This window comes from Bos mutus, chromosome 28 (assembly GCF_027580195.1).
Source record: "Bos mutus isolate GX-2022 chromosome 28, NWIPB_WYAK_1.1, whole genome shotgun sequence".
Classification (NCBI taxonomy): Eukaryota; Metazoa; Chordata; class Mammalia; order Artiodactyla; family Bovidae; genus Bos; species Bos mutus.
Genome location: NC_091644.1, coordinates 17798073 through 17819871, shown reverse-complemented (window position 1 = coordinate 17819871; position 21799 = coordinate 17798073). Strand labels below are relative to the sequence as shown.

At 56.0% G+C, this 21799-nt stretch overlaps 2 protein-coding genes across 2 annotated transcripts in view; one reads left to right on the top strand and one right to left on the bottom strand.

The window, feature by feature from the left end:
• The window catches only part of LOC138986105 (cadherin-23-like), a 343994-nt gene extending 331375 nt beyond the window's left edge, over positions 1-12619 (top strand). Inside the window, exons 27-29 of the mRNA XM_070364712.1 lie at positions 1183-1335; positions 11523-11583; positions 12482-12619. Coding sequence (XP_070220813.1) covers positions 1183-1335; positions 11523-11545 — 176 coding nt within the window. The 3' untranslated portion in view covers positions 11546-11583; positions 12482-12619. The remainder of the gene's footprint in view (positions 1-1182; positions 1336-11522; positions 11584-12481) is intronic.
• C28H10orf105 (chromosome 28 C10orf105 homolog) lies at positions 4339-6649 on the bottom strand. The gene is made up of 3 exons (XM_070364484.1): positions 6585-6649; positions 5563-5672; positions 4339-4892 (listed from the first exon to the last, which is right to left on the bottom strand). The coding sequence occupies exons 1-3, from the start codon at positions 6647-6649 to the stop codon at positions 4516-4518; spliced, it is 552 nt and encodes a 183-aa protein (XP_070220585.1). The 3' UTR covers positions 4339-4515.
• Positions 12620-21799: the final 9180 nt, after the last annotated feature.

Here is a 21799-nt window from a genome sequence, read left to right as displayed (position 1 = left end):
AAGGACAGAGTCATCCCTGGTCCTCAGCCAATACCAGCTGCCCGTACTCCTCCCTGGGATGACCGCCCTTGCCTGGACACGCAGCATTGGGCACAAGAAGGATGACCCAGCCCTGGGAGGGTCCTTCCAGGAACTGAGGGGGCAGAATCCCTGAATACTTAAGGCTTAGAAATCAGGCAGGAAAAAAAAAAAGAAATCAGGCAGAGCCCACATCACTGAATGCAGAGGCCCAGTCCGTTTGGCAGGCATGTTTGACCCATCTCATGTTTCATAAGAAATGATAGTTAGTTTTGAACATTTAAAAGTCAGGCGATTTTAGTCAAAAGCTCAGATGTTTGCTTTCTCTTGAAGAATCAGAACATCTAGTGTCCCTGGGCCCCATTCCGCCTGTCCAGTGTGGACGGGAGCAGAGGACGGCTGCCGCAGAGGCAGACACGCGCGGGTGTGTGCCATGGACCTCACCCTCCTGGCCCCAACAGCAGTGGGGTTTGTCATCTCAGTCCCTGTAGCTGCTTCCTAGGGCTGTTGGAACACATGATCACACTGTTGGTAGCTTAAGGAACAAATTTATTTTCTCACGGTTCTAGGGGCCAGAAGTTCAAAATTAAGGTGTCAGCAGGACTGCATTCCCTCTGAAGGTTCTAGGGGAGGGTCCTTCCCCACCTCTTCCGGTTTCTGGTGGCTCCAAGTGTCCCTTGGCTTGTGGCTGCAGGACTCTTGTCTCCACCTCCAACTTCACATGGCCTTCTCCTCTCTGTGTCAAATCCACGCCCTCCCACCCCCATGCCTTTCTCTTGTAAGGACCCTTGTCATGGGATTTACAGCCCACCCAGATAATCCAGGATACCTCCTCTCAGGATCCTTAATTACATCTTCAAAGTCACTTTCTCCCTGTCAGGTTACATGTACAGGCTCCCCGGAAGTTGCAATAGGTGTGTCTTTCGGGGGTCACCATTCAATCTACTTCAAGCCTCAGTCACCTCCTCTGATAATGCACCCGCTTGGCAGGCTTGCTGTGAGGACTGAATGAGTTCTTGGGACATGTTAGATACTGTTAGTGTTGTTCCTAACCTAGAGAAAAAGAGCCACTCCCTTGCAGAGGTGGGGGAACAGAGTCTGGCTGGCACCCGGGAGCGCGCCCCTCAGGCAGCTGCTAACACCACCGTCCTTGGCCCCCCACAGACAACGGCCCCGTGGGCAAGCGGCGCACGGGCACAGCTACCGTGTTTGTCACCGTCCTGGATGTGAATGACAACCGGCCCATCTTTCTGCAGAGCAGCTACGAGGCCAGCGTCTCCGAGGACATCCCTGAGGGCCACAGCATCGTGCAGGCAGGTGACGGCAGGTGGGGGCGGGGGAGGCAGGGCCACATTCAGTTCAGAACATGCGCTCAGTGGCCTTGCGGCAGGATGGAAACAGGGGTCAGTCCAGCTGCTGCTCCCAAGTAGCCAGTGCTGGAACCAAAGAGGGACCCAGGCTCCCTCCCTCCTGGGAAGAGTAAGCCCCCAGGTTATGTAACCCAGGATGGATGGGCCCAAAACAGAAGGCCTTGGCCCTCCTCTTCCCCCCTCCCTCCATCCCCCACAGGCCTCTCCCCACCCCCTACTGCACCCAGAAGGCCCTTTCAGAGCAGGAGGGAGCTGGAAACGTCACATTTCCCAGAAAGGAGAGAGCCACGGCCCAGCACAGCCCAGAACAGAGCTGCTTTCACAGGGCTCTTGGCTGAAGCTCCCCTCTCGGGAAATAAACAGGCACAAAAAGAAAGGGCTCCTTTGCCCAAGGAGCAGGAGCTACAGCTTTGAGCCTCGGGGGAGGAAGGCAGGGACCTGAAAAAGGAGGCTGGGTGCCCTCCTGAACCCTCCCTGGAGGCCTCAGTTGCTGGGTGGGGAAGGAGGCCGGGCATGAATTACCCTCCTAACCAGCTGTGGGGTTTCCAAGTTGGAGGCTGAGCCAAACAGAGCAAATCTGGGCCTGCCCGCTGGGACAGGCTCCCAGGCTTGGGAGGGGCCGAAGAGTGGGAGGTTGGCAGTGTGCCCACCTCCCTGCATCAGGGCCAGGCGTGGGGCAGGAGGGGAGCCGGGAGCAGGGTGCTGACTCCCAGAGGCACCAAGAGTCCAGGAAGCCATGGGTTGGCAGGGTCTGGGGGCTGGTTCCAGAAAAAGTTTTCTCCCTCTGAGCCTCGGCTCCTAGGGCCTTAAAGACACCCACCACACCAAGCCATGGGGCCCCACTCTCCCCTAGCCTAAAACTTAGCACCTGCCACCCCTAACTCACACAGGTCTCCAAGGATCAACCTGGGAACACAGATGGGGGTACAGCAGACCTTTGAGAGCCCTCTCCTCCCCACCCCTAGCTTTTTGTCCTTCAGGTCAAGGGTAACCTTACTGCCCACCCCTGTGACACCACATGCCAGGCAGAGCATGCTGGCCTGGGGGGTGATACGGTGACCAACTCCAGGCAGAATTCAGCCTGGGGTGTCTCAGGTAGACGTGACGGGGGGAAACCTGTGCAGGAAGAGGTTACTGCGCTGTGGGAGGAGGCCTGCCCCGCTTTCTAAACCCCAAGACTTGGTTTCTATTTATATAGACTACTCAGAGTGAGATCCTAGAGCCTGTGAGTAATATAAGGCAGTCACCGATTCTCCCCATTTCTCAGGGAGAAAATCAGGCTCTGGTGATTTCTCAAGGCCCTGGAAGTAAGTTTCTGGCCAAAGTGGACTTGCTCTCAGATGTCAGACTGACCTGAGAGGAAGGCACAGTGGGCCTGCTGGGAGAGACAGCTTCTCTGCAGGGGCATCCAAGGGAAGAAGGGGGTGCCCCCAGGGCTAGACAGGGCCACCCTTCACTAAGTAAACAGAGGCCCCATGCCTCTGAGCCTGTTGCTGGTGAGGCAGATGAGGGGCTAGACTTGGTCTTGCTCTCTGGGGGCATCCCAGGCTTGCAGAAAGGAGCAGCCATGACGGGGATGACCCACACTGCCCAAAGGAACTGGTCCCTTTCCTCCCTTGATTTCAGCAGGAGGAGGCTTCAGGTGGAGACAGAGGACTTCATGGAGGGCGTGCATGCTGAGTGAGCTGTAGCCCAGGGTGGACAGATATTTCAGTTTGCCTGGAGTCTTGGGTCAGGATGAGGCTAGAAACATCATTTGCAGTCAGCTCCCAGTGGGCACCGAGCACCAGACAAAGAAGCTCTGGCTTGATCCAGCAGTAGGGAACCAGCAATGGTTCTGGAGCTGGGGAGTGGCAGAACCAGAGCTCACTCTGTGAGAAGACGTGCCTGGCTGCTCTGTGGATTGTAGCAGGGTTATGCAGAGCAGTCCCTAATGGGGTACAGGTGACCCTAGCCAGGTGACTCTGGGGCAGGAGCTGGGCAGTTCAGACCCCTCTGCCCAGCCCCCCAAATTGGGGACCAACCAAAGTGGTTAGCCCCAGCCTTACGAGGAGAGGTTGAAGGTTTGGGATTCTGAGAAGCCCAGCCTGGGGTGGGATTGCTTTGACAGTAGCCAGTCATTGAAGCAATCACCAAAAATATGATAGCACACCTCATGTGGTCAAGGCCTGAGGTTCCACAGCTGTCCTGGAGAGGCCTGGACCCTGTCAGCTGGAGGAAGCCTGCCTCCCTCCCTGGATGAGGCATGGAGCCTCTACGATGCTCTCAAAGCCCGGATAATATCACCTCCAGTTGCTGACAGTGCCTCCTCCCGCTCTGACACAGCGGCAGTCCTGGCCTCTGCAAGGAGCTGCTTAAGTCATTCCCAGCCCCTTCCTTATCCATCCTGGCTCAGGTGCATTGAGTGGGGGTCGGGGGGGGGGGGGGGGGTTGGGGGCGGTTCCAAGGTGACAGCCAAGATTGTGATTGGCTAGGTGTGTTGAGAGCCCCCAGAATGCCCCCTCCTCCTAGCAGGCACCCAGCATCTGATTCACCACAGGGGTGCTGGCTGCTCCCATGGATTACAGGCAAATGCAGGCAGCGTCCAGGAAGTCGGGGGAGAGGATTCCCTGGGTTCCCCTTTGCCTCGGGCACTGAGTTGGCACAGAGGGCAGGACACTCCCTTGCCCCCAGCATGGCTGAGTATTTCACTTGGCTGGAGGGAACCTTTGGCCATTCAGCAACTCGCACTGGAATCTGAGCTGGGCTTTGGCACCTGGAGGGTGGGCAGGGCTTCTCTTGGGAAGAAAGGGGACTGCTTCCTGGAGATGCTGGTGCCTGGTGGTCAGAGAGGGGCCTTGGGGGCCCCACGTTTGTACCGTTGAAAGCTTTGGGCCAAGGGTCCAGATGGTTGCAGGTGCCGTCACTGGTTCAGGAGCCTTCCAACCCGCAGCGGTAAAGTGGCGGCAGGAAGGAAGGCATTCTTCGGGCACGATCCCTGGGAAAGGCCACGGGCCTGAGTGCACAGGGTACCAATGGCAGTGGGCATGTGGCCCAGGTTGTTTGGGCCACTGTCCTCTTGCAGCCGGAGGTGCCTGGTTCTGCCCAAGGCAAGAGGGTCTGTGGATGGGATAGGAGGACACCCCTGTCACATCTTGGTAGATTCCGTGCAGTCGTAATCGTGGTTGTCCTCTCTGGCCGGCAGGGGGCGCCGGGGGGCAGGCCGGCCGCGGCGGAAGCTGTGCAGGGAGCGGCGCAGCGAGCCCAGGCGCTTCCAGAGGCGGAGCTGGGGCTCGCTGGGGCTCCCCGGGTGGTGGGGCATGCACTCGTGGGCCCGGCGGCGGCTCGGGTCCAGTGCCCGGGGCTTGCAGAGGGTCATGAACAGCAGACAGGTAGCCAGCAGAAGGAAGATGCAGGCCAGGGCAATGAGCACGGGGATGGGGTCAACAGCCTCTGAGAGCCTCCCTGGAGTGGCTGGAGCTGTGAGGAAGGCGAGGGGGCTGGGGCCCTCTGTGTTCATGGCTCCTGCAACAGGAATGGGACAGGAGCAAATGAGCTGGACTCAGGACTGGAGGGGGAGGGGGACTTTGGGTGCTGGGCACTGCCAAACTAGCTGCAGATAAGATTGCAGTCATTTTCCAGGTTAGAACAGTGAGCCTGGGAGAGGTAACAAGTCTAAAGTCATGCAGTGGGAGAGTGACAGAGCTGGGCCTGAACTCAGTTCCTCCATCTGCTACAGTCCCTGCCTACCTGTCGCAGAGGAGGCAGGAAGGGTAATGCCTTCTGGCATTTTAAAGTCAATTCTCATGAATCACAACAGAGTCTTGGGATCTAAGACCAATCCCGTCCCTAACTTGCTCTGTGACCAGGAACAAACCATGAGTTATAGCTGCAGAGGGCAAGGACCCTAGCAGTTAACTGCCACCAAGGCTACAAACTGGTCGAGTTCTTACAGTGCTTTTATAAACTTAATTGTGAATTTTTTTAAAAAACAAAAAACGAGGTTTCACATAAATATCTGAACACCTGGCTTCTCTTGAAATTCCAGAATTTTAGCAATAGCAACATGGGGTCCATTGCTGCTGAGCCCCCAGGGGCTGGGGCTGAGCAGCAGCTGCCCGATTTAGACGGGGTGCTGGCCCCCAGTTCACTGCACTCCCTGCCTTCTGGCCCCCCACACACCTATGTCACCCACCTGACCCCCAGGAGAGTTCCTGTTGGTGCTTCCCAAAGAAGTCCAGCCTGCTCCAGAGACAAGTGAGGAAACTGAAGCCCAAATAAGGGGTAGCCAGGCCCAAGGCCACACTGTGAGCCAATGGCCAAGCTAAAGCCAGAACCAGGAACAAGTTCCCGACCCCTGGACTGGTGCATTGCCACCCTGCTGGCTCCCAGCCCTCTCCCAGGACTTCCTGAGAACACGTGGGAAAGAACCCCCAGAGAGCAGCCTACTTGACAAGGTGGGGCTTGAAACCCCCCAGACATAGTCATCCATTACCACTTAGGATCATCCCACTGGTGGGGGGTGGGGCGGCAGATTCCTTATAGCTGGCAAATCAAACTGAGCTCTTGGTTGCAAATTAACATGGTTAGAGACCAGCTAGTAGATAGCATATTCCCAGCAGGACAGGTGGGCAGGTCTACCTGAAGAGTGGGGACAGAGGGGCCTCGGCCAAGCTGACAGAACCCCAGAAGGCAGGCCACTGTGGTCCCTCTTCCAGATTCCCAAGAGAAGCCAGAAATCTGCACTTTTTTTTAGGCAAACTTTCCTGATGTTGAAGTGTTGCCAACTAATTCAAATCTGGTTGAATCCCCTCTGGAGAGATGGCGGGGGGGGGGGAGTGGTGTGGCAAAAAAGACACTGCAAAGGCCAAACAAACTTGATTTTTTTTTTAATCCAAATGAATTTTCAAATATTTAAAAATACTACGAATGGGCCAAACAAAATACATAAGGAGGCTACATACAGCTTGCAGGCCAACATTTGTGATCTTTGATTTCTACAAACACAGGACAGGAAATCCAGAAGGGAGTTTAATAAGAAATAATCGTTTGTTTCTCTTTGACCTTTGAGACCTTCATGACCTAGAGGATAACAAAGTTCTCTCCTTTTCCTAAGTCACAGCCTAGTCTAACTTAGTCAAGTTCTAGCACCAACACTAGGGAGGAGGAAGGGCTTTAGGTTAAACCGAGACTCTGCCTGTGGGCTGCAGAGCCCACCAAGTTCGCAGGAAGTGGGAAATGGAGAGGGGGCCCCCCCAGTCCACACCCTCCCAAGCCGCCATTGCCACCCCAGGCACTCACCAACAGCCGCAGGACCTAACTCCTGGCTCTCTGTGCCCAGCCTCGTCTGCCTGCAGCCTGCCCTGTGCCCAGGGACTAAGGGCATCCAGTGCACCCCACCCCCCACCCCCACCCAGTCCCCACCACCACTCCTTCCCAGCATTTCCAGAGAATGACCCCTCCCAGCTCCCAGATGGAAATGTTGATGCCCATCCAGCTGCCTGGGGCCTCCGCCTCTTAACATCAGGCCTAGAGAGTGCACTGGCCAGGCCATATGTGGGTTGGCCCTTCCTTGAATCTGGAAGGGAAGAGGGATGGGGTGTGCCCACTGCCATGTCCCCTGGGGAGAGAACTACCCATCCCACCATCCTCCCCAGGGAAGCGCTTGGCTGGGAGTAAGAAAAGGGCAGTCTGAAGTGAGAGAAGTCACAACCCTGCTAGCCCTAATGCTATTTCGAGACCTCCACATGGACCTGGAGACCCTATCAGACTAACAAAGCAGGTCCAGGCTTCAGTCCTTGGGGCAGTGCTTTGAAAAAACATGTGAGGCTAAATTGGCATTGGAGTATTTTCTCTGGGAGCAGGAGATTCCCAAGTGGTTGAAAATATCAGGCCATCCTTCCAGGGAGGTGCGGCAAGACTGACTGCAGGCCCCCGGCTGCCCTGTCTGAGCAGCCAGCCAGGGCCAGCGGTTCTGGGGAAAGGAGGCCTCTGTCAGACCAAGGCTAGGAATGATCCAAAGAGCAGCTGAAGCCTCTCCCTGCCCACTGGAGCCCCAGGCATGCCTGCAGGCCTCACTTTGGACATATCTCTGCAAGCTCAGTCTAGAACCTTTTTTCTTCATTCAGAGCTCCAAGAGCAGGGCCTGCTGTGATCAGAGGGGACTGACCTCAGCACATCTTTCTGGGTGGCCTGAGACTAACCTGGGCCTAGGTTCCACTCACTACAAAAGCAGAGGGATTCCCCACGTCTGAGCACATGCGCACATCTTCCCCGCAGAACCCCAGGCAGCGTGCTCCCCCACTTCCCTGCAGGCCCCAGCACTGACCTCAGAGCCAGCCCTCAGCGGTCTCCAGCTGGGTGAGAGGTCTTCTCAGCTGTTCGAGGGAGGTCCCGGAAGCACTGGTCGTCTCTGTGACCCCCACCTGCCCTGGGCTCCGCCTGTGTCCCTCAGCCAGCCAGGCAGAGTGGCCCTCGCCCCTCACTCTCCAGTTAGACCTGGCTTTGTCTGGAAGAGTCTGGGCCCTCCCTGGGGGCCAGGAAGGTCGGGATGGCAACTGGGCTGGGAAGAGGGAGCTTCGTGGAGGAGTTGGGCGCTCCTGAGCCTTCCCACGGCCTTCACTGGCCGGTCTCCTTGGAGCCCTCTGGAGGGGCGGGGGACCTTGGGGGGAACGCAGGGGGGAGGGTCTCTCTGACTCTGTACCCGAGGCTCTCACCTTCCCCTGCTGGACGTTTGAATGGTATGGTCGGGGGCAGCCAGCGGGTTGCTATTCAGTGCCTGCCAGCCTCCAGGTTACCGGGGAGAGGGGCTACAAGCCACGCGGCGGGAGGGGACCGGGCAGAGTGATGGGCCCTGGCAGCCCCCAGGCCCCCCTCCCCTTAGCTTCCCAGAAGAGCACCTTCCCTTTGAGGGTATCTGGCTGTAGAAGTGAGGGGGAGAGGCATTTTCAAAAGTCAGAGAAATCACAGGGCAGAACATAGAGGATTGAAAGCCTGCTAGGGCTGCACTCCTTGTAGTTTGAGTGAGCCCTGGAGACCCCCAGGCAGCGGCTACACGCACGCACGCATGCACACACGCGCGCACACACAGTCCCACCCCCCCACCCCCGCCTCCTTTCCTCCTGGAAGCCAGCACTTCCCTGGCAACCAGTCTGCTTAGAAGCCTAAGTCTTCAGCAGCTTTCCCATCAAGGACCCCCAAGCTCCCAGATAGGGGGAGTTGTGGCTCTGACCAAGACCTGAGCCTGGAGTCCACCTGCTTTTTTGGGGAGCCTGTTTTTTCGACAAGTAGCTCAGATGGTAAAGAATGTGCCTGCCAGTGAAGGAGACCTGAGTTTGGTCCCTGGGTCGGGAAGATCCCCTGGAGAAGGGAATGGCTACCCACTCCAGTATTCTTGCCTGGGAATCCCATGGTCAGAGGAGCCTGGTGGGCTGCAGTCCATGGGGTCACAAAAAGTCGAACATGACTCAGCGACTAACATTTTCACTTCCTGCCCTTAGCCCTTGACAACAAGAGAAGCATCCTCTGCGTAGTCCCAAGTGGGTAGGATTAGGAGAGTCCGTTAGGTGACTGAGGGGTCGTCTCATCCAGCCCTGTCTTCCAGATAATGAAACTGAGATCTGAAGAGGTGCAGCCTGGCCAGGGTCCCCCGCCTAGCTAGTGGTGGGGACTTGGTGCTTTTCCTGAAAAGGCTGGGCAGGCGTGGCACCGGCATCTGGCACCCTGAGCCACATCAGCCTAAAGATGTCCCCAGCGCTCCATGGGCCTGCTGGATGCCTGTATCTTACACCTCGCCCTTCGGTGAACCTCATTCACTTTCTCTTCCCACGCTGACAGCACACCTCACCTGTGACCTCCGTTTTTCTTACATGGCCGGAGGCAAAACTCCCCAGGTGGCACAGGCTGCCAGGAAAGGGAGGCATCTGGGAAGTCGCACCACGGACAGCAACACCCAAGGGTGTCCACTGGACAGCTCAGCCCTCTTCCTGTCCTGATCCCTTTCAGAGCCAGGCTGTCAAAGTGCCCCGCTACATCCCTCTGAAAGGTTGTTGTTGAAGACACCGGGATTCTTGGCCCCTGGAGGAGAAGAATTCAATCCAGGCCCAGAGACGAGGTTTGATCGCTCAGAGCTTTTGTATAATAAAGTTTTATTAAAGTATAAAGGAGATAGAGAAAGCTTCTGACATAGGCATCAGAAGGGGGCAGAAAGAGTACCCCCTTGCTAGTGTTAGCAATGAAGTTATATACTCTCCAGTGAATCCAAAGAATGTCTGGAGGTTGTAAAGACCTTACCAGACCTACTCCCATAATTTACATTTTATGATAACAGAAAGTTTAATCCAGAGACTGTCCTTAATCCAGAGACTGCCCTCAGGCAGGATGCATTATTGTTATATAATCCTAAGGAATGTAGAGAAGGAAAAAAAAGTTTGTCCTTTCTTCCTTCTTGAGAATTCCAGACCCCTCTCTCTTTGGGGACCCCTAGACTCCTTATCCGAAGGCACCCCACTCCAGTATTTTTGCCTGGAAAATCCCATGGATGGAGGAGCCTGGTAGGCTGCAGTCCACGGGGTCGCTGGTGTCGGACACGACTGAGCAAGTTCACTTTCACTTTTCACTTTCATGCATTGGAGAAGGAAATGGCAACCCACTCCGGTGTTCTCGCCTGGAGAATCCCAGGGACTGGAAGCCTGGTGGGCTGCTGTCTCTGGGGTCACACAGAGTCGGACACGACTGAAACGACTTAGCAGCAGCAGCAGACTCCTTATCAACCTGCCTAGGAAATGACTCTCTCACCTCCACCTTCTAGCTCTTAAGTCCTCTCAGGGGAGGGAAGAACTCCACAGCAAGGGGCAACGCAGCCATCCCCACCCCAGTGTAAATCAAGAGGACCTTTCAGGAAAAGGTGGCATGTCTCATAACATCAGCCTTCAGCATCTATCTTGGCACCAGACCAGACGCTTTGCGGCAATTATATCTAATTTGCCCATCAACCTCACAAAGTTAATTATCACTGCACCTACTGAGGCTCAGTGGGGTTATTGTATCCATGGCCACATAGCCAGGAAGTGGCAAAGCCAGGGCTTGTGCTTGGGTCTGCCTGACCCAAACCCACTGTTCCTTTCATACCAACAGACTGCCTTCTCTGCACCATCAACATGCTCTTCGAAACCCTTAGACACACAGCACAGGGTTGACGTGATTGCTGAGGACAAGAGGGCAGATCCAGGGAAAGGGCGAAGGTCCCGGGCATTACCCAGCAAGTCGCACATAAGGTGGCCCCGTGGGAGCCTGCCCAGCCATGCAAGCCCAGGCCTCTCTCTGCATCACTTTGCAGGGGTGTTCTCTGCTTCTTTCCAGTGTGTAGTGGGTCGAGGAGGTATTCAGCTCTTGGTTTGATGGGACAGACCTCAGGGCCGTCTGTGGCTCTGCCAGCAGCCTCAAGGTCACATGCGTTGTCAGAAGGGCTAAACACTGGGCATTCTCAGAGTGAGAAGAGCACCCCCAAGTCCCACTGGAAACGGTATAAGCCTTAGGTGCAACCTAGCAAGCCAGGGTGGGCTGGAACTACACTGGAATGATCGTGTATGTGAATGGACATGGAGCCATTCCTTTGGCAAATGGGGTTTCTAGGTTTCCACAATGTGGCTGTTATAGTGTACAGTATACTTTCCGGGAGTTGTAGTGTATACAGTGCCAGGCTGGGAGCCAGAATAGCTTCAGACCAAGGAAGTGTGGGCAAGGAGCAGTTGTGCACCCCACCTACCCCAGGTGAGTCTCCTGGACTCTCAGAAGGCTGAAGCGGGGAACCGTGGAGGGCCAAGCTGCACTAGCCAAGCCTGGATCCAGAGAGCCATGGTGTTGTCACCCACCGTCTCGCCCGTGCTCACCAGGAGCCTGGAGGAGTGTCAGGAGAAAGAGCTGGCAGGTCTCCCGCCATGGACAGGGCAGCCTGGGGCCATCAACAGACAGGTGTCCTCATAGGGGACGAGAAAGACATGTCCCTCTCCTCTCCTACACCCCCAGCTTCATGGGAAGCTGGGTTTGGGCAGGACAGGCGTGGGGTGGCGTAAGGAAAGGGGAGGGGCTCCACAAACACCTTCTCTGCCTATAGGTGGAATTCGAGGAGTAACCACGTGTCTCATTCTCCCTCAGCTAAAAGCCACAGATGCAGATGAGGGCGAGTTTGGGCGTGTGTGGTACCGCATCGTTCACGGTGAGTAGGCTGCCCTAGGATGGCAGGGGGAGGTGGTTCCTGCCCCGGGGTAGCAGAGCTCTTCTAGGCTGCCAAGGGTCTGGGAGACGGGTCAGAGTGAGGAACCAGGGATGTTCTCAAATCATTCGCACCAAGTTGGTCGTGTTTTCGGTGAGGATGCATTTGACTGCTGTGCTAAGTTCTTCAAGCCCCATAGCGGGATATCACCCTGACAGAGGGGACCTCGAAGACCAGAGCAGCCCCTAGCAGTGAGCTCCCAAGACACTGAGGTCACTGGCCCAGTGTGTATCATGTGCCCCTGCCTGAACCAGTCACTGTGGCCTTGAACACTGGGACAGCCCCCCACCCCACCCCAGCACCCTCCCAAGGCTGAGTCTCACTGGGCCAGCTAGAATCCCGGGACCATGCCTGAACCAGTCACTATGACCCGAGACTGCAATATGCTGATCTCGCTTCTGGAATCAGGGGTGAGCTCACCCCTATGAGTAGAAGTGGCTGGATCCCAAAGGAAAATGGGAGTCCGCAAGGGGAGGGAGTGGGTGCTTCCTCACTAAACCTCTCACAGAGAATTTTTGTGTTCCATTCTTTGTAATGCCCCAGTGTCCTCTGGAATAGTGAATCTGCTGACACCTCCAGGTGTGGAGGTCTCGGGACCTCTAGGCTTTCCATAAGGGGGGCACAGAATGAGCGTCTACCTCCTCCCTCAAATCCTGCTAGGCTAGGGGAGTGTGAGGCGAGGCTTCTATACCACTTCAGGCTTCGGCCAAGTGCCTGAGACCTCTGGGAAGGGTCTGCCCTCTGGGGGTCTGGGCTCCCCATCTTCCCCTCCATAACCATGATCCCACAAGCATCCTACTCCAGGGCAGAGCCCATGCATATCCTCTGTCCCTCCACACAGGTAATCATGGCAACAACTTCCGGATCCACGTCAGCAATGGGCTCCTCATGCGAGGGCCCCGGCCCCTGGACCGGGAGCGGAACTCGTCACACGTTCTGATAGTGGAGGCCTACAACCATGACCTGGGCCCCATGCGGAGCTCCGTCAGGGTGAGGCCAAGGGCGCTCTGGGGCCAGGGGGCTTGCACGTGGGGCAGCATGTCGTGAAGCCCTGTGTTCTGTTCAGCACTGCTATCAGGCTGAGCCAGAGCCTCAGGTGGACCAGAGATGGCCAGCAGCTGGGGCCCGGGGCGGGGTGGGGGGCACCACTCATCTGGGTGCTCAATGACACCTGGGCTCAGTAGGGGTGCCTTGGGCTCAGACCCACCTGGGATCTTGGATGTGTCATTTTGCTCCTAGCCCGAGTTTTTCCAAATGTGGAAAGGGGTCAGTGATGCTGATGTCTGTCCTAAAGGATGAGGTATCCTTACTACACCAACCCCTGTATCCAAATAGCTCTCTAGTGCAGGCCAAGGGAATCTCACATATGGGATCTTGGAGCTATAGATGTTACCAACTTCATTTTACAAATGAGGAAACTGAGGCACAGAGGAGCCACTTGTGATGAATCTAGGACTTGAGCCCACGTCTTCTGAGTCCAAGTTCAGTGTTCTTTCCATTGAAAGTGTCTGCCAAACATTCCAGTCAGCACTCCCAGCTGCTCCATCAGATGTCATCTTCTCTGCCCACCTCACTCCCCTCAGGCCTCTCCCCTCTGCAGCTAAAATCAGATCAACTCTAATCTTCCTGAATGGTCAGAACATGCACCCAGATATTCCATTGGCTGGGCTAGGTGTACTCTCCTGCCCAGTAACAAGGGGATGACAGAGATAATGAGATGACTTACAAGGTCACCCCCACCCTACCCCACTGCACACTCAGCAACTCATAGCCCCTTCCCCTTAACCAGGTGGAAAGTGAGTCAGACCTTAAAGGTGAAGAGTGGGAGGAAGATGGGAAAAGTTGGGGTGGGGAGCAAGCAGGGACTTTTACCCAGAACTGAGTGGGGCAGAATCAGCTCCTCTTATCGGCCCCATCTCTCCACCCCGCTGTTTCCCTCAGGCTGGAAACAATGAACAGAAGCCTGCCTCGGGTCCCCATCACAAAGGAGGGTGCTGGGGAGCGGGTGACTCAGCCCTGGCCCATCCTCTGCTGTTGCCCCGCAGCTCTGCCCCAGGAAGAGATGGTGAGGGAAACCTGGGTGCTTACGACTGCTGCCCTGAGCGAGGTCTGCCCTGATGGAGGTGGCCGAGGGGGTTAGATCCCTCGGTGTTTCATATCCTGGGGCTGTTTAGAACGATTCCAGGGCTCTGGTGACTGAGGGTCAGACATCGACCTAAATGTGCACGGAATCGGCCCCACACAGCCACACTCACCTTCATGACTAGGAGATACTGAATCAGCACGTGAATAAGTGACCCACCCATTTCAGAGCATGCCCTCGGTGGGGCGAGCTTCAGGCCACAGGGTGACCGATGTCGGCGTGGCTTGGCTTGGCACCCTGGACCTTGAGCTGCGTAACCACAGCCCTTCTGCCCCACCCCTACTCACCTCCCTCCCAGGAGCAGGTGGGCACCTCTCTCCAGCGTCTTCTCCTGTCACTGCCTCAGCATTGCAGCTGCAAACCTTTCTAACAAAATAGTATGCAGCACCCCAGGTACAGTGTAAAACAGAACAAAGCCAAGCTACGCCCATCGGTGCAGGGTGAGACACCAGGGCCACAGCTGCTCAGCCACACTCTGTTTGTGCCTCTGCCCATGAGCCCTGAGGAACATTAAGCACCCTCACTCTGGGCCAGGCACTTTTCTAAGTGCCTCCTGTGCTTGAGCTCATTTAAGCCTCATAACAGCCCTCTGATGTAGGCACTGTTATTATACCCATTTTATAGATGAGGAGATTGAGGCAAGGAGGGCTAGGCAATGTGTTTAGGGTCACACGGCAGTAAGGGTAGACAGAGCCAGGCTTCACACCCAGGCAGACAGCTCAGATCTCTTCTCTTAACCGCTGTATTCCACTGCCTCACATAAGGTTCCAGAGCACAGAAACCACCACTGCCTAATGCCCAAGAGTCATTTTTAAGGTGGGGATTTGGTTGCTTGCCCACAGGGTCAGAACTTGATGGCCCTTATCGTACATAGCTCCCATACCCCTGAGCCCAAGAAAATCCAGGACCTTCCTGAAGACAGTATGGGGACTCCAGCTTTGCCCTGGACTCATTTCCCCAGCAGCAGCAGAGTTGCCGCTCTGAGCGAGGGGCAACTTGAGGGGCCATCCACAGTCTTCAGGTCAGAGACCAGGACAGCACCTACGAGGGGCCAGCGAGTTTGGAGTGAAACGATAGAGACTGGGGGCCTTACCTGCATACTGCGCATGTGCACAGGCAGTCTCCTGACTCGTCCCCTGTGGAGGGCACAGCACTAGACAGAAAATGGGGCTAGTTCTCCAGGGAGCCCAGCAGCTAAGTCACTGAGCCCTCCTGCTCAGCAGGAACTTGGCAGACCTGTTTCCTGTACATCTGTGTCTCTCAGGTTCACAAACCACACACCATTTTGCCTCCTGTCTCTGCTGCTATAAACAAGGCTGAAACCAGCAAGAGGAGAGTGGCATGCAGCCAGTCTTAGGGAGGGCCACACCCAGGCTCCATGCTACCTCACTCCTCTGTTTATTACACTGTCAAACTAGCCCTGTTTTTTTCTCCCCATGACTCTTGGAGTCAAGGTCATTTGGCCAAGCCGACTCGGGAAGGGGAAGGCTCACAGTTTCGAAAGATGGATGGGTAGTTTCTGTTTATAGCAAGAGAGTTCCTGAAATCCATCCATGCAAATTCCCCCTCACACCTACCCACCCCACCCCACCCAGGATCTCCCCAGCCAAGTTCTTGGTGAAGCCAGACTTAGAAGGTTCTGGCTTGTGAGCAGCTGTGCTCTGGAGTAGGCATGCTAGTTTGCATATTGGGTTCTGGGTGTCTGGACATGAAAATTTGATGACCTAGCAGAACTACAGGGGCCCCAAGAGCAGGGAAGTAGAGAAAACTTCACCCCCAGAGACATATCCTCCCACTACTCTGCCACCCCACTCACCTCATAGTTCTCTGCCACTCAGGCCACCATTTCTGCTTATATCAACAGAAGCCCCTTCGTTTCCATCTAGCTAATTCCCCACTAACCCAGGGAGAAGCTGAGGCTGATCTGAGTGGCAGTGATCGATCAGAAGCCAAATATGCATGTTCTCAGATGGGACCTCGCTCCGCCATCAGCACTGAGGACCACATGCGAACCCCATGCTGCGCGTCACTGCCCCAGCCCCATTGGCTCCCTGCCTCCTCTGTTTGCAAGCTCCTGCTGGCCCAGGTTCTGTTAGTCTGGAAGGAGGGTGTCTCTCCTGTTCTGAGGCCAGCTCATCCCCAGCATGGAGCAAAGAGTGTTAGGGCTGCTGGACTGGGAACCAGGAGAACCAGCACTCTCTTCTCAACTGTCAGTGACCTTGAGGCCTCGGGCAAGCCCCTCCCCATCTCTGGGCCTCTGTTCCCTCATCTGGGAAAAGAGGCAGGAGCCCTGGGCCTCCCTGTGGTTCCTCGAGCACCACCACCCTCTGACTATAACTCCCCTCCCCGCCACGCTGGTCCTTCTGGACACAGCCCTGGCCTTGCCCCTGCCTGGGCCAGACCTTCTGTGCATGTTCACATGCTCCTGTGTGTGTTGAGAGGAGAGGGGTGCACAGAAAGAAGAGTGAGGTGCTGATCTCTGGCTGTCACATCTCTCTCCATCTTTCACATTGTTTTTTTTGGTGTTTTTGCCATTGTTGTTATGTAAGACATACACGTTCAATAGGGAGAAATTAGAAAATGTAAATAAGCAGTGATAACTGCATAATTCCACAACTCGGAGATAACCGCTGTCTTGGGCTGGGTCGCAGAAGCCAATCCTGAGACAAGGGCTAGTGTGAACGTGATTAGTAGGAAGTATCGGAAGTGTGCCCGGGAAAAGCCGGAAGGGGCATGGACCAGGAAGGAAAGGCAGCCAGCAAAGTGGAACACAGGAAACTGACTCAGTCCCCCAGGGAGCTCTGGAGGTGGTCATCTCTGCTGCCCGCCTGTCGGCAGCTGAGGACTGCCTCAGCCTGAGTGGGCGTAATTCCCAGGCGGCTCCAGCTCCCTGGGCGTCTTCTGGCTCCGGCAGCAGGAGTGGGGCTGGTGGGGTGGTGTTAGTCCCCCGCAAAGAGCTGCAGTGTTGCCCACTGGTGGTGAGAGCACCAGAGCGAGCACGTGAGAATCTGGAGGAGTCTGAGCACCAACAGCCTCTGCTATGACTGTACTTAAAAATGTCTTCATGTCTTTTCTCCCAGAGGTATCTTGGTATTTGAATGGGGTCCCTTTAAACTTTTCAAGCACTTTTGCAAAGCCCTGGCTCATTTTGTCTTCATAACCATCCTCGGAGAGGCACAGGGTGTGAATTGTTGAACTGATGTTACTGTCTCATAGCTGAGAAGCTGAACAGCCCAAGTTTCACTGATTAGCCACAGGTTCCCACAGGCTTCGTAGCAGAGTCAAGAGCCAGACAAGATTTGTTCTCTGACAAAATGATATTTAAACAGGTGCCACGTGCCAGGTACTGTGTGAGGTGTGGGGACACAGTGACCAGCCAGACAAGCCCAGGCCCTCTGCAGAGCTCATAGCTGGCCTAGGAGCACAGTAACCACATACGCAGGCTCTGCTGGGCCCAGCCCTGGGCTCCCCCGACCCCTACCCTGACCTTTCGTCCCCGGCCGGCTCCCGCAGGTGATTGTGTACGTGGAGGATGTCAATGACGAGGCCCCGGTGTTCACGCAGCAGCAGTACAGCCGCCTGGGGCTTCGCGAGACAGCGGGCATTGGCACGTCAGTCATCGTGGTCCGAGCCACGGACCGAGACACGGGTGAGGCCGGCGGGAGGAAGGCAGGGAGTCCTTTCCCCAGAGTGACCCGCCCCGGCTCAGGCCCCCTCTCCCAAAGGGCCTGGCATCCTCTGGTTGCCTTGCGCTCCCCCATTCAGTGGCTCCCAAGTGGGCAGGGACTCCTGGGACAGTCTTGGTGGGGTCCCCACCAGATTCCCAGTCCCAGGAGGAAAGGAGTCTGGGAAGTGGTCCTGGTTTCAGAGAGAGGAGAGGTCAGCAGCTGGGGAAGTCCAGGTTAGTCATCCCAGGACCTGGCAGCTCCGGGCTAACCTTTGGCTAGGGGCTGGGCAGGGCCAGGAGGGGTGAAGTTCTTGTCCAAAAGCTGGCTGAGGCCTGCTCCTCCAGCCAACACAGCCCAGGGCCTGGCACACACACATTTAACAGAAGCCAGTGTCCTGTTCTATAGGGCAGTGGACATCCCTGGAGCCCCAGAGGTGGCCATCGTTAGCAGTGCAAAGTGAAGCAGAAAGGCAGTCAGGTCACTCTGGCCCTCTTTACAGGGCCTGGTTATCTAGGCCTCTGCCCCAGGCCAGGGATACAGCCAGAGGAGACCCCTTCCTATCCTTCTAGTTTCCCAGATCCTGCCCTTCTTTCATGTCAGCTGCTCTGGTGGCTTCCCACCCAGCCCCTGTCAGCATCCCCAGCTCATTCCTGGAGCATGGGGTGGAGTAGGTGGAGAACTGGGCCTGAAGACTCCTGGGTGGTTGCTCTCCCTTAAATGGCAGGTTTATACCATGCAGGTCGCACGGACATTGCTGGGGGATAATGGTCCAAGTCCTTTTCTGGGTCAGGAATCTGCTTGAGAGACTAATGAAAGCTATGGATCCCTTCCCAGAAAGAATGCACCTAGAATTTTACAAATAATCTCAAGGAAGTCTGGGACTTCCTGAGTGATTTTATAGCCATCTTCTCTGAAGTATGTGGACTTCAGTTAAGGAATCCCAACTTTGGCTCCTGGATGAAGCATGTACTCCAAGGCCACAGGGACTGGGGGTGGAGGGAGTGGGCAGAACAGAGAAAGGTGACTCTGGCACTGGAACCCTTTGGCTGGAGGGACCAAATGAAGGCTTAGCCACCTCTGAGGATGTTGCCCCATCTAACACTTTCTAAATCAAAGCCTCCACTATAGAAGAGACCCCTAATTACCCCACCGTCTCCTTGTCCAAGTACTCAGTGGAGGTACTTGGAATCTGAATTTTAGGACTCCAGGAGCTGAGTCCTCCACTGGCATACCTCTCATCTCAAGGCCAGACCCCAGGGGAGTCAACAGTGCATGCTGGGCCTTGCCATCCTTGACCGCATCCTCTGTGTTTCTCTTGGGAAAATCTGACCCACAGAGGTCGAGGGTGGTGCACGCTGGGGAGGCAGGCCAAGCCCATCGCCCTGTCCCTCTGGGACAGCAGTGGGTGTGCTGGGGCAGCTTGTAAAGCCACAAGGCAACCCACCCCCGCCTGGACTGCACAGCCTCTTGCGTCCTCCTGCAGGGGACGGAGGCCTGGTGAACTACCGCATCCTGTCGGGCGCTGAGGGGAAGTTTGAGATTGATGAGAGCACGGGGCTTATTATCACTGTGGATTACCTGGACTACGAGACCAAGACCAGCTACCTGATGAACGTGTCCGCCACTGACCAGGCACTCCCCTTCAATCAGGGCTTCTGCAGCGTCTATATCACTCTGCTCAACGAGCTGGACGAGGCTGTGCAGTTCTCCAATGCCTCTTACGAGGCTGCCATCTTGGAGAATCTGGCACTGGGCACCGAGATTGTGCGTGTCCAGGCCTACTCCATCGACAACCTCAACCAGATCACCTACCGCTTTGATGCCTACACCAGCGCCCAGGCCAAGGCCCTCTTCAAGATAGATGCCATCACGGTGAGGGAGGCTGGAGACAAGCATAGCCAGGGCTCCCTCTGAGGGCAGGGAGCGCAATTCCTTTAAAGCTAACCAGCATTAATTGAGCTCCTTCTATATGACCAGCACTCTCTTCTTTGTCATAAACATCCCTTTAACATGTAGTGATAAGATGAAGTTTATACATAGGCAATCTGGTGTCTTCCTATTAACTAGACAATGAAAGTTGTGCAAGTCATCACATTTCCCTTTTTACCTTGGCTGTTAGGAAGCTCAGATATAAATTTAGGGCATCACTGCAATAGCTTGTCTTAGCTAGGTGTCTAGTGCAGCTATGTCTTATCTACTGCCTAGACCTTACTCTTCCAACTTTGCTTTAGTGGGTCTTCTGTCAGAATCCCTTCTCTGAAATTAGGCAAGATAGTAATTGCTGCAGTGTGCCGGGCCTTGTCACAGGGCATGCTGGGGGCTCAGAGATGAACAAGACCTTTCCCAGCCCTCACAGAGCTCTCAGGCTAGGAGCAGCAGAAGCAGGAATAATCTAATATGCAGATCAGAGCACCACAAGGAAAGGTATGAAAAGAACTTTGGTAAAGGGGTAATGGAGCACCTCTGGGGCCCAAATAAGAGAACGCCCGTGCCTGGCTGGGGAAGCGGGAAGCCTGCGTGGAAGAGGTGGTATCCGAGTGGGATTGAGAGAGAAGTAGGATATCAGTGGACAGAGCTTCACGGAGAAGTACACCAGCAGAGGGAGTGTTGTGGAGGTGGGAAGGTGGGCCGACCGTCCAGGGATGGCACAGGACAGCTTGGAATACGATGTCACTGTCCATCTGGCCCCCTCCCTGCAGGGTGTGATCACGGTCAAGGGCCTGCTGGATCGGGAGAAAGGTGACTTCTACACTTTGACGGTCGTGGCGGATGACGGCGGCCCCAAGGTGGACTCCACTGTGGTGAGTGGATCCCCGGGTGCGAGTCCCCGACGGGTACAGCCCGTCACCGCTCCAAGGCCCCCAAACCCACATCTTTGCCAGCCACCCAACCTGCAGGAAGGCAGTGGATGAGGGTTTCAGTCGCCTGGGGACGGCGCTGCAGCCGGCCGTGCCACACCTTCCTGGCTGAAACCTCAGACCAGTGGGAGAGGGGTGGTGTCCTCGACAGACCACTGCTCCAGGAGCGGGGGCTGGAAGAGCTGGGACTGATAACCATCTGCATCTTTCTTCTTTCTCTCCCTCGGCCGCCTCCTGCCACCTCTGCCATCTCCAGAAGGTGAGTAACCTGTGGACTGGGCTCTCCCTTGTGGGCTGTCTGTGGCCAGGACTGGCTTGGGCCCTGTGAGGTGCTGGGCCTTCCTGCCTCTCCTGGGGAGAGGGCATGTGGACAGGCCTGCCGCTGGTCCCTGCTCAGACCCCTCCCAACCTCCCCAGCCCATCCACTCACACCTGAGCCCAGGCCCCTGTCAAGCACGAACTCCACATCCGGCTCCATCCTCTCTGCCCTCTGTGTCCTGTTGCACCTCCCGTGGCGGCCGGGTGGGTGTTGCACTAACGTCAGGTGGGTGAAACACACCGTGGAAGGAATGCTGCAGCCTCACCCTGGCTCTGCTCCTTGGTGGCTGTGTGACGTGCACTAGCTGCGCATCCTCTCTCTGCTTCCTCTCGTCGGATCTAAAGTGGGGACCGTGCTAGCTGCCCTGCCTTCCTCAGAGCACGTGATGGAGATAGCAGAGAGGAGGCCTCTGTAAACTAGGGGTAATGGGAGCAGCGCCTGTAAAGGGGGCCCTTCCCTCTCTCGGGGCTGGTGGAAGGAGTGTTTTAGAGTAGTCCTGTGAGGTAGGGCACTAGTCCCAGGGCCCGGGGAGCGCTGAGAGGGGCAGTGGTTGGCATATGGTGTGAGTCACTGCCCCTGAGGACTCTCAGAAAAGATACAGAGACCTTTTAGACTGGAAGGAGGATGACAGCTGAGGTTGAAGATGTTAGGCAAGATTCCTAGAAGGATGGGAGAGGTGATGACCTCAGGCTAGGCATGGACAAGGAGGTGAGACCCAAGGGCGGGTTATGAGGTGGCCTCCTGCCATGTTAAGGAGAACATTATGGATTCGGCCTGGGCTCCAGCCAGACAGGTCTGAGGCCATCTGTAGACTGTGTGGGGTGTCCAGCTGGTCATTAGCCTTGGTTACAGCCATGTTTTCACCCCTGCTGAGTCCCTTTCACCTTAACCTCAAGGAGGAAACCAACCTGATGTCAAGGCTAAGAGCCAAATGCAGCTGCTGTGACCCGTGCACAGCTCCCTCGAGGTGCTGACTCCAGGGGCCCTGGTTGCGGCTAGGCCGCACCCAAAAGACCCCATCATCCACGGGGCCAGCCTGGGGTGAGTGAGGCTGCAAGCAACTGGGAGCTCACACAGCTCCCTGACCCCTGGTCCCTGAAGGCAGCCAGTGAGCAGAGCCCACAGGCAGCAGACAGGGGGCAGGTGCTCTGTGTCCTGCAGCTCCCAGCGA